The 18,219-nt window shown below is 38.2% G+C and overlaps 1 protein-coding gene across 6 annotated transcripts in view; it reads right to left on the reverse strand.

The window, feature by feature from the left end:
* Positions 1-18,219, reverse strand: part of uba6 (ubiquitin like modifier activating enzyme 6) — a 329,252-nt gene that overhangs the window by 300,427 nt on the left and 10,606 nt on the right. For 4 of the 6 annotated variants that reach the window (XM_073024863.1, XM_073024889.1, XM_073024848.1 and 1 more), the window contains exon 2: positions 17,391-17,463. The exons of 1 other annotated variant lie outside the window; for it this stretch is intronic. Coding sequence is in view for 2 of the 5 variants with exons in the window: in XM_073024848.1 (XP_072880949.1) it covers positions 17,391-17,463 (73 nt within the window). In the remaining 3 variants the exon portion in view is untranslated. Of the gene's footprint in view, positions 1-17,280; positions 17,300-17,390; positions 17,464-18,219 lie in introns of those variants that run through there. One more of the 6 variants, XM_073024880.1, reaches the window with a different exon arrangement.

An 18,219-nucleotide genomic window follows, 5' to 3' on the forward strand; every position in this document is an offset into this window, starting at 1 on the left:
CACGTGTGTAATCATGGCGGTTGCCATGACCCGTACAGCAGAGGGGGGTAATGTTGTGTTATTTTTCCACAACATTAGTAGGGGGGTATTTTGTTTTTTTCTTTATATTTTAATTTTCTTCTATCTTTTAGCCTGGATGATTGGTGGGGACACACATAGCAACACGGAGATTTTTATAAAGATTTCCCAAGATACCATGAAAGTGGAAAGATTAGGTATTATTATAGATTGGAATAATATAATAAAAAAAATAATGACTAATCTACTAAACTTTTTAAGTTTTAATGTTAATGGGCTTAATGGGCCAGTAAAAAGAAAAAGAATTTTAACATATATTAAAAAAATGAAAACAGATATAGCTTTCTTACAAGAAACTCATTTAACAGACACAGAACACCAGAAATTAAAAAGAGACTGGGTTGGAAATGTTATTGCAGCTTCATTTAATTCAAAGGCGAGAGGAGTTGCAATTTTGGTTAACAAAAATCTACCAATTAAAATACAAAACATATTAATTGATTCGGCGGGGAGATATCTAATTATACACTGTCAAATTTTTTCAGAACTATGGACCCTTATGAACATTTATGCACCAAATGAAAATGATGTAAAATTCATACAGGAGGTCTTTTTGAATTTGGCCAACGCACATGATAAAATATTAATAGGCGGAGATTTTAATTTTTGTCTAGATCCAGCTTTAGATAGATCAACAAAGGTTGTTACAAAATCAAAAGCAGTAAAATTAACTCTATCATTGATGAAAGACTTAAATCTGATTGATATATGGAGAAGAATTAATCCAAAAGAAAGAGATTATTCATTTTATTCAAATAGACATAAAACATACTCAAGGATAGACTTTTTCCTATTATCAACAAATATTCAAGATAGAGTGAAAAATGTGGAATATAAAGCAAGAATACTGTCAGATCATTCTCCTTTAATAATGACAATGATAATGACAGATAAAGAGGAATCAGTTTATAGGTGGAGATTTAATTCAATATTATTAAAACGTCAAGACTTTTGTGATTTTATGAAAAAACAGATTCAGTTCTTTTTAGATATAAATTCACATTCAGTTGATGATAAATTTATAGTGTGGGAAGCAATGAAGGCATACTTGAGAGGTCAGATAATAAGTTATACTTCTAAAATTAAGAAGGAATATATGATAGAAATAGATCAAATGGAAAAAGAGATTACAAAATTAGAAAAAGAATCCCAAAGAAATATGACAGAAGAAAAACGAAGACAACTCATTAACAAGAAGTTACAATATAATACGCTCCAAACATATCGAACGGAAAAGGCAATTATGAGAACTAAACAAAGATATTATGAACTAGGTGAAAGATCACAAAGTTCTTGCATGGCAGCTAAAAACAGACCAGACTTCTAAAACAATAAATGCAATTCGAACAAGAGTAAATAAAATTACTTATAAACCTTTAGAAATTAATGAAGCTTTTAAGAATTTTTACTCTGAGTTGTACAAATCAGAATCACAAAATGACAATGTCAAGATAGAAAGGTTTCTATCACAAATAACTCTTCCAAAATTAAATACGGAAGAACAGAAGGGATTAGATATGCCTTTTACATTGAAAGAGGTCGAAGAAGCCCTAGGATCACTTCAAAGTAATAAATCTCCAGGAGAAGATGGTTTTCCGCCTGAATTCTATAAAAAGTTTAAAGATTTATTAATTCCTCCTCTTATGGAGTTAATACGCCAAGCGGAAAGAACGCATAAACTTCCAGAATCCTTTTCGACAGCCATTTTAATAGTATTGCCAAAAAAAGATAGAGATCCTTTAAAGCCATCATCATATAGACCGATTTCTTTATTAAATACTGATTATAAAATAATAGCAAAAATCTTATCTAATAGATTATCTAAATGCTTACCAAAATTAGTACATATGGATCAAACAGGATTTATTAAAAATAGACAATCAGCAGATAATGTAACTCGCTTATTTAGTATAATTCATTTAGCACAGAAGAGGGAGGAAATGAGCGTGGCAGTTGCTTTAGATGCAGAAAAAGCATTTGATAGATTGGAGTGGGATTTTTTATTTAAGGTATTGGAAAAATACGGATTAGGAGTATCCTTTATAAAATGGATTAAAACCTTAAATACTAATCCCAAAGCTAAAGTAGTGACAAATGGTCAAATTTCAACACCATTTCAGTTAACAAGGTCAACTAGGCAAGGTTGTCCATTATCACCTGCTTTATTTGTGTTGGCGATAGAGCCATTAGCTGAACTGATCAGAATGGACCCAGATATTAAGGGTTTTAGAGTTAACCAAGAAGAATACAAGATCAACTTATTTGCTGATGATGTTCTACTTTATCTAACAAACCCATTGCAATCGTTGCGTAAATTATCCTATAGATTAGAAGAATATGGGAAAGTATCAGGTTACAAAATAAATTGGGACAAAAGTGAAATTTTACCTCTTACTAAAGGAGACTATAATCAATGTCGATCAATAACCCAGTTTAGATGGCCGGCAAATGGTATAAAATATTTAGGTATAAGAGTCGATAATGATATAAAGAACATATACAAATTAAATTATTTACCACTATTGAAAAAAATTCAAGAAGATCTTGATAAATGGATGGTATTACCAATAACATTAGTAGGTAGAGTAAATACCATAAAAATGAATATATTCCCTAGATTACAATACCGTAGATGTCGGATTATAAGCCGCTACTTTTTCCCCATGCTTTGAACAGCATTGAACATAGCGGCTTATAATAAGGTGCGGCTAATAGAAAGTTTTTTCCCATGCCGCCAAAACATTTTGCCTCGTAACAGTAGACCAATAAAATTGATGAGTAGTTCACAGAGGTCCAATGAAATTGTACGATAAATCAAGCGCACTTCACAAATTATTGTAAATCAGCCATTTGTACTCACCCTCATCAACATGGAAAACACTCGAAGAAAAGCATATGATGCAGCTTTTAAGTTAAAGGCAATCAATCTGGCGGTTGAACAAGGAAATCGAGCTGCTGCGCGTAATCTTGGCATACATGAATCGATGGTGAGACGGTGGAGATTTAATTTGGGACTGCCGCTTCAGGTCAGGAATGGCTCACGTGATATTAGACAGCAGTACAAGGGAGGGAGGGAGCGAAACTGAGGATTCCGCTGCACCGAAACTACTAGCGATTCAGTAAACAAAAAAACAGTAAAACTCGTGTGTGAATGGTATCGGGCCAATAAGGACACAAGTGTCCGATGTTACCAAATACCGGTAGGTATAACAAAGTTTAGCCTTACCAAATATGTGTAGCGAGGGTTTGGTTTGGGGGAAAAAGGAGTATAAATAAGAGCAGAATGTAAGGGGAAGGCAAAACGCGTTCTGCAATAAAGCCACGCTGCACTGTAATCCGGTGTTGGTTGTCTCTCTTCCAAAACGAACACAGGGCAGAATTTGAAGCCCAACACGTGTAATATCTTTCTGTGTAAATATCTCATATTACAAGCGGCCGAAAATTCGGTGCGCCGAAAATCCGGTCCGCCGGAAATCCAGTGCACCGAAAATCCGGTCCGCCGGAAATCCAGTGCGCCGAAAATCCGTTCCGCCTGAAATTCGGTGCGGCCTAAAATCCGAAGCGGCCTGTATAATAAAAAAAATGATTTTATTTCTAAAATTAGAGCCAGCGGCTTTTAATCAGGTGCGCTCTGTAGTCCGGAATCTACGGTACTTATTTCAATCACTACCAATACAATTACCCCAGAAGTTTTTTCAAGAGCTGAATAAATATGTGAGGAAGTTTCTCTGGAAAGGTAAGATGTCAAGAATATCGTTGGAAAAATTGACATGGAAATTTGAGCTAGGAGGGTTACAACTTCCAAATTTTAAGAATTATTATAAAGCAAATCAACTTAGATTTATTGCATCCTTTTTTGAGAAAGACAAACCGGCGTGGATCAGAATAGAACTAGATAAAATAGGAGAAAACATACCAGAAGACTTTATATATAAATGGGAATCTAAATGGATACGGGAAAAGAAAGAATCTCCTATATTAAAACATTTGATTGATTTATGGAATAAGATAAATGTTGACGATGAGACAAAGAAATCCTTATTAGCAAAGAGATCTTTAATCCAAAATAGACTTATTCCTTTTACAATGGATAATCAACTTTTATATAATTGGTTTCAAAAAGGGATTAGATATATAGGAGATTGTTTTGAAGGAGGTATATTAATGTCATTTGATCAATTAAAGAATAAATATAAAGTATCAAACAACACTCTTTTTTGTTACTTTCAACTAAGGGCTTATTTAAGAGAAAAGCTAGGTCAAACAATGTTACTACCGAAACCCAACGAAATAGAAACTTTAATTCAAAAAGGAAAGATTAAAAAATTTATCTCTTGTATGTATAATTTGATTCAAAAACAGGCAATTAAACAAGGAGTCCATAAGCCAAGACAAAAATGGGAAAGTGATTTGAATATCAAAATTGAAGAAAAAAACTGGTCAAGACTATGTCTTGAGAGTATGACAAATACAATAAACGTTCGATTAAGATTAGTGCAATACAATTTTTTACATCAACTATATATTACACCACAAAAAATAAACAAATTAAACCCAAATCTATCTGATCAGTGTTTTCGATGTAACCAAGAAATTGGTACTTTTTTACATTCTACTTGGTCTTGCTCCAAAATTCAACCTTTTTGGACAAATTTAAGAGTTTTACTGGAACAAATCATTGGAATACAACTTCCACACAACCCAACATTACTTTTACTAGGTAATATTGAAGGGATAAAACCGATATCCAGATTGAATAAATATCAGAAAGAATTTATAAAAATTGCATTGGCAGTAGCCAAAAAAGCTATTGCAGTGACTTGGAAATCGGATACATATCTAAGTATAGATCGTTGGAAGAACGAAATTTATGGCTGTATTCCACTTGAAAAAATCACTTACAATTTAAGAGATAAATATGAAACATTTTTGAAAATTTGGCGCCCTTATTTACAAAAGACAGGTTTTAAATATATAGGTGCTCCGAAGATGAAATAATTGGTTACTTGGGGAAAGAAATAAATGCATACACTAAAGTTATTACGAACTCCGTGGAGCGTGTGGGGATCTTCCAATATCCAGGCATTCCTTTTTTTTTCTCTTTCTTTTTTTTTAGGGATGTTAGGGGGGAGGGGTTAAGGGGAGGGGGGCTGGGTAACATTTTTTTTCTCATACACTTTTATTTTGTAACTATTTGAAAACAATAAAAAAAAAGTTTAAAAAAAAGAGTACCTGCAATAAAAGGGTGTGAATTCATTAAGTAAATGTTACTTCTACTTTTATGTACTGTGAGTGTAGCACACCTGCTGGGGGTCCACGGCAGTCCAATAGGCAGACAACAGAATGAATGGAGGATAATGATTCTTGCCAGTTCTCTTCTAACAGCTTACACATTTGGCTAGTAAGGAAATCAAATAGTACATGGAAATTGACCAAGGGCTATCAAGAACTCTATTAACAGCCCCCACTGTAACAACTAATTCAGAAACAGTAGCTTATCAGAATGAAAGAACAATGATTCAAGGTTTCAGATACATTATAAATAATGGGTTTTGCTCTATCACACTAGAAAGAGAGTGCCAACGTAAGTTTGTATTTACCTTTTAGGCACAGCAGTAGATATGGACTGCTCAACCACAGGCAGACTATAATTCCGCATTATATTTCACCAGTGCATAGGGGAAGCACTTCAGTGCAGGGTGGTAGGTGCTTATGCACAGCAGGTGATTAACTACCGCTTATTGTACGGCTGCCGTACTGATACATAATAAATGGTCATGAATATTCTTCTTTTCCCCCATATCATGCCACAGGCCGGTAGCTTGACACCCCTGATCTACGTTAAGAACGGATATTGGTCTAAATGACCCACATTCCATTTTATCCATGCCATATTTCGGTATAGCTGAGATTATCGCTTCTTTCCAGCTGGGTGGCACTTGTGCCTTTTTTAGAGCCGAGTTCAGTGTGAGGCGTAAGACAGGAATTAACTCGTTTTTAAATTCTTTGTACCACGAGGCCATATACCCATCTGATCCTGGTGACTTGCTTAATTTAAGCCTACTAATTGCAGCTTTTAGTTCAACTTCAGTTTATGTCAGCAGTCATCCTTCTATTTTGTTCTTCACTTAAAGTGGGTAACTCGAGAGAATTCAGGAAGGTGTCAATTTGGGTTATGCTTCCCCCTGGAACTTTGGAATACAGAGTTTTGTAAAACATTTCAACTTCTTGAATTTAGCTTCTTTTTATCGTTTTTGTTCTTGGATCCCTAATTCTATGAATTGTATTTTCTGCTATTTTTTTTCCCAGTTTCCACACCAGTATTTTCATACACTTAGATCCACTTTCACAATGTCTCTGTTTTAGAAACATTAAATTTTTCCTGATTTCTTGCGTAGCCAAACTATTAATTACATTCCTAATTTTTTAAATTTCCTCTAACTTAACCTGTGCCAAATTCCATTTGTGGTTTTCTTTAGTTCTTTCAGTCTATTTTGTAATTCCTCTAATGTTTTATCCTTATTTTTTTCTTAAATGAAGATATCGCTATAATTTTCCCTCTTAAAACAGCCTTCAGAGTATCCCATAGAATGGGAGGTGAAACCTCCCCATTATCATTGAATTCTAAGTAAAGACCAATTTCTTTTTTAGTTTGTTCCTTAAAGTAGGGATCATTAAGTAGACTTGAATTTACTTTCAAGTAAATTCTTTAGTTGTAAAGAACAACAATTCTTTAGTTGTAGGTCAAAATCAACAGATAAATATATAGCTGCATGGTCACTTACATCTATTGTCCCAATTCTACAGGTGCTTATTTTGTATTTGTCATTTCCAAAAGTTATAAAATAGTCTACTCTTGTATATACAGAATGGGGGGCAGAATAATGAGTGTAATCCCTTCTGTTGGGGAAAAGGTCCCTCCATATATCAATCAGACCAATATGCTTTAAAAGTGTATTAACTTTCTTATGTAAGGATTTTGTTTTTCTATTGGAAGCGTCTAACTTTGGTTGTAATTGTAAATATAAGTCTCCTCCACATATCAGGAAACCTTCTGTTTCCATTACCATAATATTAGTAATTTTCTGAAAGAAACTAATATCACTTCCTGGGGGTGCGTATATATTCAATAGAGTAACTGAATTTCTGTCTATGTTCCCCCTTATCAGAATATATCTGCCATCCTTATCTCCCATTTCGAATACTTTTTCAAAATTTAGCTTGCTTGAGATAAGAATAGCAACTCCCCTCCTATGTCCTGATTTATATGAGGAGAAAAACACATTAGTGAAGCCCATTCTATTTAGTTTCCCATGCTGATTATCACTTAAGTGAGTTTCCAGTAAATATACTACATGGGCTTGTTCTTTTTTTCATTTTGGATAGAATTTTACTGCATTTGATTGAATTTAACAGCCTATTGACATTAAAAGAAATGGTTTACGTAGTCCTTAGCCATGTGTATTTATCTGTGAATGTATCATTGAAATTAGCAGAATAAAACTTAATTGATCTCCCTGAACAAATAAGAACCAAGAAACACAAATAATAAAAAACAGGCAACGAAGGTGTGACTCCAAGGCTGAGGTCTCCAGTAGATGACCCTGGGTTGAGCGAGAGGAAACGTCTAGCTGTGGGGAATAGCCCCTCCTACCCGTGAGTTGAGGGCCCCCATTGCAGTACCCATAAGAGTCAATGAACAAATCAATGCCCATTACACAGAAAAGATTTCCATGTGTATTCCTCCCAAGTATATATTCCCATTTAGGTGGGGAAAAAGGAGTGAATGAATGAATAAAAAAGAATAATTGAGTAATATAAAATCCACATTATAATAAGAATTTCTTGAGATAGGTATAGCACCGTCTATTTTTGCTTCTGTTTAGCTTATCAACACTTTTAAAGTTAGCCAAACCTTATGGCTCTTCTGGAGGGGGTGAGGACTGTCTTCGTAAAATTCAGTCTCTTCCTGATATACTTCTCTCGCCCTCCTCCCGTCCCCTGATATCTCGATTCTCTCACTATTTTCCAAGCAGAGTGGGATAACTGCTCAGCCATGCTTTCCCTCGGTTTGATCACGCTGACGAGCAACCCTCTGGCCTTCATGTCTGCAGTCGCCTCTTCCACTGTCTGATACAGTTGCATCCCATCTGTATAAAACACTTGCAGTTTAGCAGGATACGGAGCTCGGAATCTAATCTTTCCTTGCTTTAATATTCGTTTTACTTCAGAATATTCCTTACTTTTCTGCAGGACTGCTGGGGGGAGGTAATCTTGATCAAAATATATCAATTTCTCATCCAAAAACACCCTCTTCTTTCCCCAGACCCATCACAGAATCTCCACCTTGGTACTGTATCGAAGGAATCTAATTACTATTGAGCGTGGCTTATCTTCTCCGTCTCCAGTAGGCCTCAAGACGAGCGCACAATGCACCCTCTCAATTTCAAGCTCCATAGTCGAAGGAATCTGCAGCGCATCCCACAGCAACTTTCCTACAAATTCCATCATAGACAAACCCTCTGCTCCTTCGGGAACATTGTATATCCTGACATTTTTCCGCCATGATCTTCCCTTCTGGTCAAGCAGTATACTTCGATGATTTAATATTTTTACCATCTTACTTGCACTCAATCTTCCAATTTCTCAATTCGTGTCTCTGCCACCGCTATTTTTGATTGATGTTGTCGAGCTCTGACTTGATATCATTTAGTTGCTGTTTTATACCTTTTTGGAATTCCCGTATCTCTTCCAGAATTTTTCTCATATTTGCCACTTCGTCTGAACGAGGCCCATCGTCAGCCTTGCTACCACACATTCGGGTAGGAGAGCCGCTCGCTACACCCCTCTCATCCACAGGCTCCGCAGTGATGCTTTTTTTAATCTCCATTCTTTATCCCCATTCTTCCCCCCCCCCCCCTTTATCAATTCACATATTTTTGAAAGATCTTAGATTTGATGGATTAACCGGGCAAAATATGCGTTTTTCCCGGAGGAGCTATTGACTTAAGCTGCCATTCTGGATGATGATGTCACCGGAACCCATCAAACAATTGTACTTTCAATGTCTTTATTGAATACATTGTTTAATCATTCATAGTCCAGGCTGGAAAAAGGATGTGAACCCTTGTACTTAATAACTCGCAGAACCTCCTTTAACAGCAGTAACCTCCACAAGATGACTCCTATAGCTGCTGACCAGACTTGCACAAGGGCAAAAAAAACTTAGACCATTTCTCCATACAAAACTTTTTCAATTCATCAATATTTCTAGGATACCCTGCATGAACAGTCCTCTTCAGGTCATGCCACACTATCTCAATTGGGTTAAGGTCTGACTTGGCCATTTTAAAACATGGATTTTCTTTTTAAATCATCCTGTTGTTGATTTACTCTTGTGTTTCAGAACATTGTATTGTTGCATCATCCAACTTCTATTAAGATTCAGGTGACCGACTGCTACCCTGACATTCTCCTGTAAAATGTCTTGATACAATTTAGAATTCACTGGTTCCTCAACGATTGCAAGCTGTCCAGACCCTGAAGTAGCAAAGCAGCCAAAGCCATAAGATCATAAGATAAGAGAGCAAAATTAGACCACCTAGCCCAGAGTCTGCTCTGCTATTTCATTATGTCTGATCCAATTTTCCTCTCAGCCTCAATCTCCTGCCTTCTCCCCGAATCCCCTCGTGCTCTGACCAAACGAGGATCTATCAACCTCTGCCTTAAATATACATAAAGATGGCCACCACAGCTGCCATTGGCAAAGAATACCATAGATTCACCAGTCTCTGGCTAAAGAAATTCCTCATCTCTGTTCTAAAAGGACACCCCTCTATTCTGAGGCTTAAAACTCTCCCACCATAGAGAACATCCTCTCTGCATCCACTGTCAAGACCTTTCACCATTCAAAAGGTTTCAAAGAAGTCACCCCCCATTTCTTTCGAATTCCAGTGAAAACAGGCCAAGAGCCATTAAACGCTCTTCATATGGCAAGCCTTTTAATCCTGGTATAATTTTCATGAACCTCCTTTGAACCTTCTCCAGTTTCAGCACATCCTTTCTAAGATAGGAGGCCCAAAACTGCTCACAATACTCCAACATGAGGAAATCTACAGATGCTGGAAATTCAAGCAACACACAAAAAATGCAGGTGGAATGCAGCAGGCCTGGCAGCAGCTATATAGGAACCAGCACTGTCGACGTTTCGGGTCGAGACCCTTCATCAAGACCCTGACAAAAGGTCGGCCTGAAACGTCGACAGTGCTTCTTCCTATAGATGCTGCCTGGCCTGCTGCATTCCACCAGCATTTTGTGTGTGTTGCTGTCACAATACTCCAAGTGAGGCCTCACCAGTGTTTCATAAAGTTTGAACATTACATCGTTGCTTTATATTCTAGTTCTCTTGAAATGAATGCTAACATTGCATTTGCCTTCTTTCCCACAGACTCAACCTGCAAATTAACCTTTAGGGAATTCTGCACAAGGTCTCCCAAGCCCCTTGGCACCTCAGTTTTTTTGTATTGTCTCTTCAGTTAGAAAATAGTCAACCCTTTCAATTTTTCTACCAAAGTGAATGACCATACATTTCCCAACACTGTATCCTATTTACCATTTATTTACCCATTCTCCTCATCTGCCCAAGTCCTTCAGTAGCCTCTCTACTTCCTGAAAACCACCTGTCTCTCCACTTATCCTCATATTGTCTGCAAACTTTGCAACAAAGCCATCAATTTCATCATCCAGATCATTGACATATAATGTGAAAAGAATTGGATCCAACTCAGACTAGTGGAACACCACTAGTCACCAGCAGCCAGCCAAAGAAGGCTCCCTTATTCTCACTCTTTGCTTCTTGAAAATCAGTCACTGCTTTATCCATGGTAGAATTTTTCCTGTAATACCATGGGCTTACAGATTGTTTAGCAGCCTCTAGTGTGGCACCCTGTCAAAGGCCTTCTGAAAATCCAAGTACACCACATCAACCGATTTTCCTTTGGCTATCTTGCTTGTTATTTCTACAAAGAATTCCAACAGATTTGTCAGGTTAGATTTTCCCTTGAGGAAACCCTGCTGACTACAGCCTATTCATCATATGCCTCCAAGTACCCCACATCCTTAATAATCGACTCCAACACCTTTCTAACCACTGAGGTCAGACTGACTGGCCTATAATTTATTTTCTTCTGCCTCTCTCCCGCTTGAAGAGTGCAGTGACATTTACAATCTTCCAGTCTTCCAGAGCCATTCCAGAATCGGTGATTCTAGAAAGATCAGTACTAATCCCTCCACAACCACCTCTTTCAGAACCCTGGGATGTACACCATCTGGTCCAAATTACTTATCTATCTTCAGAACCTTCAGTTTTCCAAGAACCTTTTCTCTAGTAATGGTAATTCCACACACTTCATGCCCTTGACAGTCTGGAACTTCCAACATACTGCTAGTCTTCCAGTAAAGACTGATGCAAAATACTTATTCAGTTCATCCACTTTTTTGTTGTCCCCTATTACGACTTCTCCAGCATCATTTTCCAGCGGTCCAGCGGTCCAGCATCCACTCTTACCTCTCTTTTACACTTTATGTATCTGAAGAAACTTCTGGTATTTTTTTTAATGTTATTAGCCAGCTTACTTTCATGTTCCATCTTTACCTTCTTAATGACTTTTTAGCTGCCTTCTGCTGGCTTTTAAAAGTTTTCCTATCCTCTACTTCCCACTACTTTTTGCTCTATTATATGTTCTCTCTTTGGTTTTTATGTTGGCTTTAACTTATTTTGTTAGCCATAGTTGTGTCAAATTTGCTTTCACAATACTTCTTTGTTTTTGGGATTTATATATCATAGCTTTCTGAATTGCTCCCAAAAATTCCAGCTATTGCTGCTCTGCCTTCATCCCTGCCAGTGTTTTTTTCCAATCAATTCTCACCAACTTCCCTCTCATGCCTCTGTAATTTCCTTTACTCAGTTGTAATACTGACACACCTGACTTTAGCTTCTCGTTCTCAAATTTCAGGTCGAATTTGATCATATTATGATCACTTTCCCCTAAGGGTTCTTTTACCTTAAGCTTGCTAATTAATTCTGGTTTATAGCAAAACACCCAGTCCAGAATAGCTGATCCTCTAGTAGGTTCAACCACAATGTGCTCCAAAAAGCCATCTTGTAGGCCGGGGTCACCAACCTTTTTTGCACCGTGGACCGGTTTAATATTGACAATATTTTTGCGGACCGGTCGAATATGTTAATCACGACCAGAGTAAAAGTGATAAGTCAACTATAAGTCACTTATAAGTGGCTAATACACTCAATTTCATTTCTAAAAGTGTTTATCTAACAAATTTAATAGTAAATACACAGTGCATATTTTCCATGCATGAATATAGTGATAAGTCAATTATAACTCACTTATAATTCAATAGCATCATAACATTTTAAGTAACGTTTGGATACTAAACACACAGTGCATACTTTCCTCATATGAACATATAAGTTCATTGCAACACACCAGTGAGAGGACAAGGTGAGAGGTACTGGGGCCGCGGCGGTCGCAGTCTGGAGAGAGCGGCCGACAGAAGTTTGGCTCGAGGGATGACTTTCAGTAGGTTGCAGCAAGGTAGCTGCTCTGCTACTTATGAAACCCTGAGCCCAAATTAGGTCATCTGCAAATATTTTAGCACCAGGTTCCCCACAAACATTCAGTGTGCTAAACGGCCCATCTGTCCGCGCTCCAGGCCAGTATCAATGGCACGTCTCGCTGGCCACACCAGGTGGCTGGATACCTGAGGCCAACCAGTGATCCCTGGTGTGAGGGTACCACTGCGTTTAGGTGACTAATGACCTCGCGTACGTTCAAGTTCAACAGTGGGCATGACAGGGAATGAGGAAAGGTGCAGCTGACTCATATCGTTTCATATCGACAAATCATATTGTTTCCTCGCACATGCTTTGTGGCCCGGTAGTTGGGGACCATTGTCGTAGACAGTCCAGAAATTCCCCCTCAACCTGATTTTCCCAATCTATCTGCATATTGCAGACCCCATTACTACTGTAACATTGTCCTTTTGGCATGCATTTTCTATCACCTGTAGTAATTTGTAGGTCACATCCATACTACTGTTTAAGGGTCTGTATACAACACTCATCAGGGTCTTTTTACCCTTGCAGTTCCATAGCTCTATCCACAATATTTCATCTACCTTATTCCATATACTGCATGCATTCAGATATAACATCTTCCACCCTGTATTCACCTCTTTCAATTTTGTCTGCCTTTTATGATGTAACATCCTGTTGACTGCAATTTTGCCCCATCAACAGCCTCTCCTCACTACACATTGCCTCTGTTTGTAAACCAGTTACCTCCTCTTCAGCACTATTATCTGCCTTTCCTTTTATTACTTCTTGAATTGAAATAAGCAGCTCAGGACATTCGTTGCACCATGCTCAACCTTTTGATTAACTTTGTCTGAAGTCTTACCAACATCTGCCTCCACAACCTCTCCACTAATTGTTCTGGCAATCTGGTTCCCATCCCCTGCTACTCTAGTTTAAATCTCACCATGCAGCATTAACAAGTCTTACTGCTAGGATATTAGTCCCTCTCCATACCTTCTCTACAGGTTCCACCTTCCCTCTAAGAGAGCCCAATGATCCAAAATTCTTCTGCCCTCCCTCCTGCACCAACTACTTAGCCACGTGTTAAACTGTATAATCTCCCTAGTTCTAGCCTCACTAGCATATGACATGGGTAGCAATCACAAGATCACAACCCTGATGATCCTGCATTCCACCGAGATGTAACACTGAGCGTCATAGGAAGTCATTCCTACCTGTGGCCATCAAACTTTACAACTCCTCCCTAGGAGTGTCAGACACCCTGAGCCAACAGGCTGTACCTGGACTTATTTCCACTGGGCATGATTAACATTACTATTTAATTATTTATGGTTTTATATTGCTATATTTCTTCACTATTCTTGGTTGGTGTGGCTGTAACAAAACCCAATTTCCCTCGGGATCAATAATGTCTGTCTGTCCGTTAACTTAGCACCTAACTCCCTATGCAGAACCTAGACACTCATCCCACCCATGTCATTGGTACCTACATGGACCATGACTTCTGCCTGTTCACCCTCCCACTTAAGAATGCTGAGGACTCGATCCAAGATATCCCGGACCCTTGCATCCAGGAATCTTGTTCTTGTCTGTCCATTCCCCTAACAAATCCTCTATCACCACAGCGTGCATCTTCTTCGCCACTTCCCTTCTGAGTCACAGAAGCAGACTCAATTCCAGAGACCCAACTACTGAGACTTCCCTCTATTAAGTCATTTCCATCCCCCCATAGTATCCAAAGAGATATACCTGTTGTTGAGGGGGATAACCACAGGGGTCTCTGTACTGGCTCCTTAACCCAGCTCCCCTTCCTGACTGTCACTTGGGTGTAACTTCCTCTCTATATGTCCTATTGGTCACCTCTCAGGCCTCCCTAATGAGCCGGAGTTCATCCAGTTCCAGCTCCAACTCATTAATGGGGATTGTGAGAAGCTGCAGCTAAATGCAGTTCTAACACCTGTAGTCATTAGGGTCACTGAAGGTTTCCACATCCTGCAAGAGGAAGTTTTCACTATCCTGGCTGGCATCTCTACTGTCAGAGCTGAGCAGATATAAAGAAGGGAAGGAAAATTACTTGAGCTTTCCTTTCCTTTCTCTGAATGAAGCCTCTCTTCACTGATACTTCAAAGGGCTAAAGCCTTACGATCACCACTCTATAGTCCACTCAGATGACGGCCACTGTGACAATGGCTGCTGCACTTGCTTCTGCCTTCCTTTAATTTGCTCTTACTAATAAATTCCAAATGTTGATTGCAATGCTCCTTCCGTCATGATTCATAGTTGGGATGAGGTTTTGGTGTTGGTGTGCAGTGCCCTTTTAGCTCCAAACACAGTAATGTGCATTTCTGTCAGAAAGTTCAACTTTTGTCTCCCACAGAACACTGCCCCAGAAGTCCAAAAGTGCTGTGGAACATCCAGGTGATGGCTTGAAAACTTGAGACATGCAGCAATGTTTTTCTTTGGAGAGCAATTTTGCAGCATGCCCACTCCTAGGGAGAGTAACAACAGTACTGAATTTCCTCCATTTGTAGACAATTTCTCTTACTGTGGACTGATGAACACTCAGGTCTTTAGAAATGCTTTTGTAGCCTTTCCCAGCTTCATGCATCTCTACAATTCTTTTCTAAGGTCCTCTGAAAGTTGTTGTGATCAAGGCTTGATGCACATAAACAGATCTTTCTTGAAAAGAACAGGCTCTGTCAGTAACGTGACTTTGTGTTTGTTTTATATAGGGCAGGGCACATCTACAAATCACACCTCCAATCTCATCTCATTGATTAGAACACCTGACTCCAAATAGCTTTTGTAGAAGGTATTACCCCAAAAGTTCACATACTTTTTGAACGTAGACTGATAAATGGTGTACTCAGTATTGGAGAGGTAGTACAATTGTTTTTGTGTTATTAGTTTAGGCAGATTGTGTTAATCTATTACTGTGGCAAATGAAGATCAGACCATATTTTTATGAGTAATTAATACAAAAAACAGGCAATTGCAAAGGATTCACAAAGGCTTTCTTGCAACTGTACATGTCTATTAAATAGTTAAGTTAAAATAAGTTGTGCAAAAAAAAACAGAAATAAAAAATTGAGGTAGTGTTCATGGGATCAATGGAAATCAGATTTCTTAAATGGACATTAAATTCACTCAGTGATTCTGGAACAGCTTCTTCCCCTCTGCCATCTGATCTCTGAATGTACATTGAACCCATGAATGCTACATCACTGTTTTTTGTTTTATTTATTTCTCTTTGCACTACTTATTTTAACTTACCTATTTAATATATAGAAAAATCTAATTACGGTAAGTATACATTTATCATGTATTGCATTGTACTTCTTCCACAAAGTTAACAAATTTCACAACATATGCTGGTGATCTTAAGCCTGATTCTGAAAATAAGATTGATCGTAGGAGGAGGGTCAGAAATATACAAAGAGCACAGGAGCTTGCATGTTTAAGATGGAGTATTCCCATGCAAAGGAGCGTTTGTGGTTCCAGAGGGAGGACAAAACTGAATTGCCTACTGGTATCATGATAAACGGGAACACCAGGGAGCCAAGAGAACCCAGGGAAAGATAAAGGTGGTGTGCTGATAGCCTAAGATGGAGGAGGACATGGAGCACTATGTCAAGAATTGTTTTATCAGTGCACAATAGAATCCTGATGAAAATGTATAGAAAGAGCCCTCCGACACATTAGACCACTGGAAGGGCCTTGGAATAATTTGCAGATGAATTATGTTGGACCTCTACCACTCACACCAGGAGGGTACAAATATATTCCTGCAGTAGTAGATACTTTCACCAAGTGGGTGGAAGCATTCCTGACTGATAAACACAGCTAAAGCCATGACACACATCTTATTGAAAAGGGTATTTACTCACTGGGGATTACCCCCAAGTGGATCAAGGCACACATTTTACTGTACAGATAACGCAAGATGTCATGGGACTTTTAGGGATCAGGCAAAAATTTCATATACCCTATAGAGCACAATCTAATGGAGTGGTGGAAAGGATGAGTGAAACACTAAAAATTATGGTTGCCAAAATGGTGCAACAACATGGCAAGTAGTTTTGTCTTATGTATTGATATTAAGGAATTCTTATCTTTAACAGGTTATACCCCGTATAAACATGACAAGAGAGGAATGGGTGTTATTAGGACGAGATTTGTCAGAACCCAAAATAGATGGGATTATTTCTGAAAAGTGGGTACAAGAGTTGGTAGACATCGAATGAAGCCAATTATGTGGCAGCTCATCAACTAGGAAAGAAGAAGCAATAAAGCTTACTTTGACTCAAAAGTTAGTTCCAGGACAGAGTGATGATCAGAATATACAACCCACTTCATTTTTAAATCCAAAGTTTGCAGGCCCTTTGAAATTATAGACAATGTAAATCATCAGTGTACAACATACAATGTACTGATTATTTCAGGTAAAAGTGGGTGATACTGTATCAACCAGCTAAAATCATTGGGAGGAGAAACAGGAAAGTTATCATTATCGGCCTGTAACAATCCAAGTCTTAACTTGGAAGATTTGAGGATGGAACATCTGTTCCAAGAAGATGGGAACATACCTGATCAAGGGGGTGATTTTCTGTTCCCTCATCCTGAGAATGACAGGAGTTTGGTCAAAAAGATAAGAAAAAGAGAAAAAGAAAAATACACTGGTATGTGCCTCTCCTACCTTGAAATGAAATTGAGTGAAGTAAAATGAATGGCTCGAGTCCAAAGGCAATTGGGAACCTGGATTGGATTATCTAGAAAACAAATACAAAATATGGGCTTGAAATAATTTAAGAAAGAAACTGGAAGTAAGTGCATAAATTATCCTTGTGTGTGACAGGCTTATTTCGACATGAAGGTGAAGGGAACGATGTATTTTGTTACAATGGAATGGAATTTTTGGGTCAGTCTTGATCCAGAACCATTACAGTGGACAAGCATGTCAATACAGGCAATCCCCGAGTTACGTACAAGTTCCATTCCTGAGTCCATCTTCAAGTCGGATTTGTATGTAAGTCGGAACAAGTACATCCGGTATTATTTAGCGTCAGTTCGTCAAACGTTTGTCTTAGTATATAGTATATATTTTACCTTTCTATGCATATAAAACACTTAAGAAACGTATGTATTCCAATAATACATTATTGGGCACGCGGGGTCAGGGTGAATCTTACTAAGAAAAATTTAAGCCAAATACAAAGTTAAACTCCCGACACACTGTCAATGGCAACGATTTAAAATGGCGGACGGCATCGCGATCCGACTTAAAATGGCGGACGGTGTCACGATCTGACTTAAAATGGCGGACGGCGTTCTCCTTCCTTGGTTCGTAAGTACGAGTTGTCCGTAAGTCAGACATTCATAACTCGGGGACTGCCTGTAGTAATGCCATAACTTGGAGAACAGTCAGCGTTCAAAAATAACTTTCCTCAAAAGACACATATAGCAACAGCAGCCAAGAATTATACCAAAGGATAGAAACAAAGCCCTTTAGAAAGTTACAATGTTAC

This window comes from Hemitrygon akajei, chromosome 2, assembly GCF_048418815.1.
Source record: "Hemitrygon akajei chromosome 2, sHemAka1.3, whole genome shotgun sequence".
NCBI lineage: Eukaryota > Metazoa > Chordata > Chondrichthyes > Myliobatiformes > Dasyatidae > Hemitrygon > Hemitrygon akajei.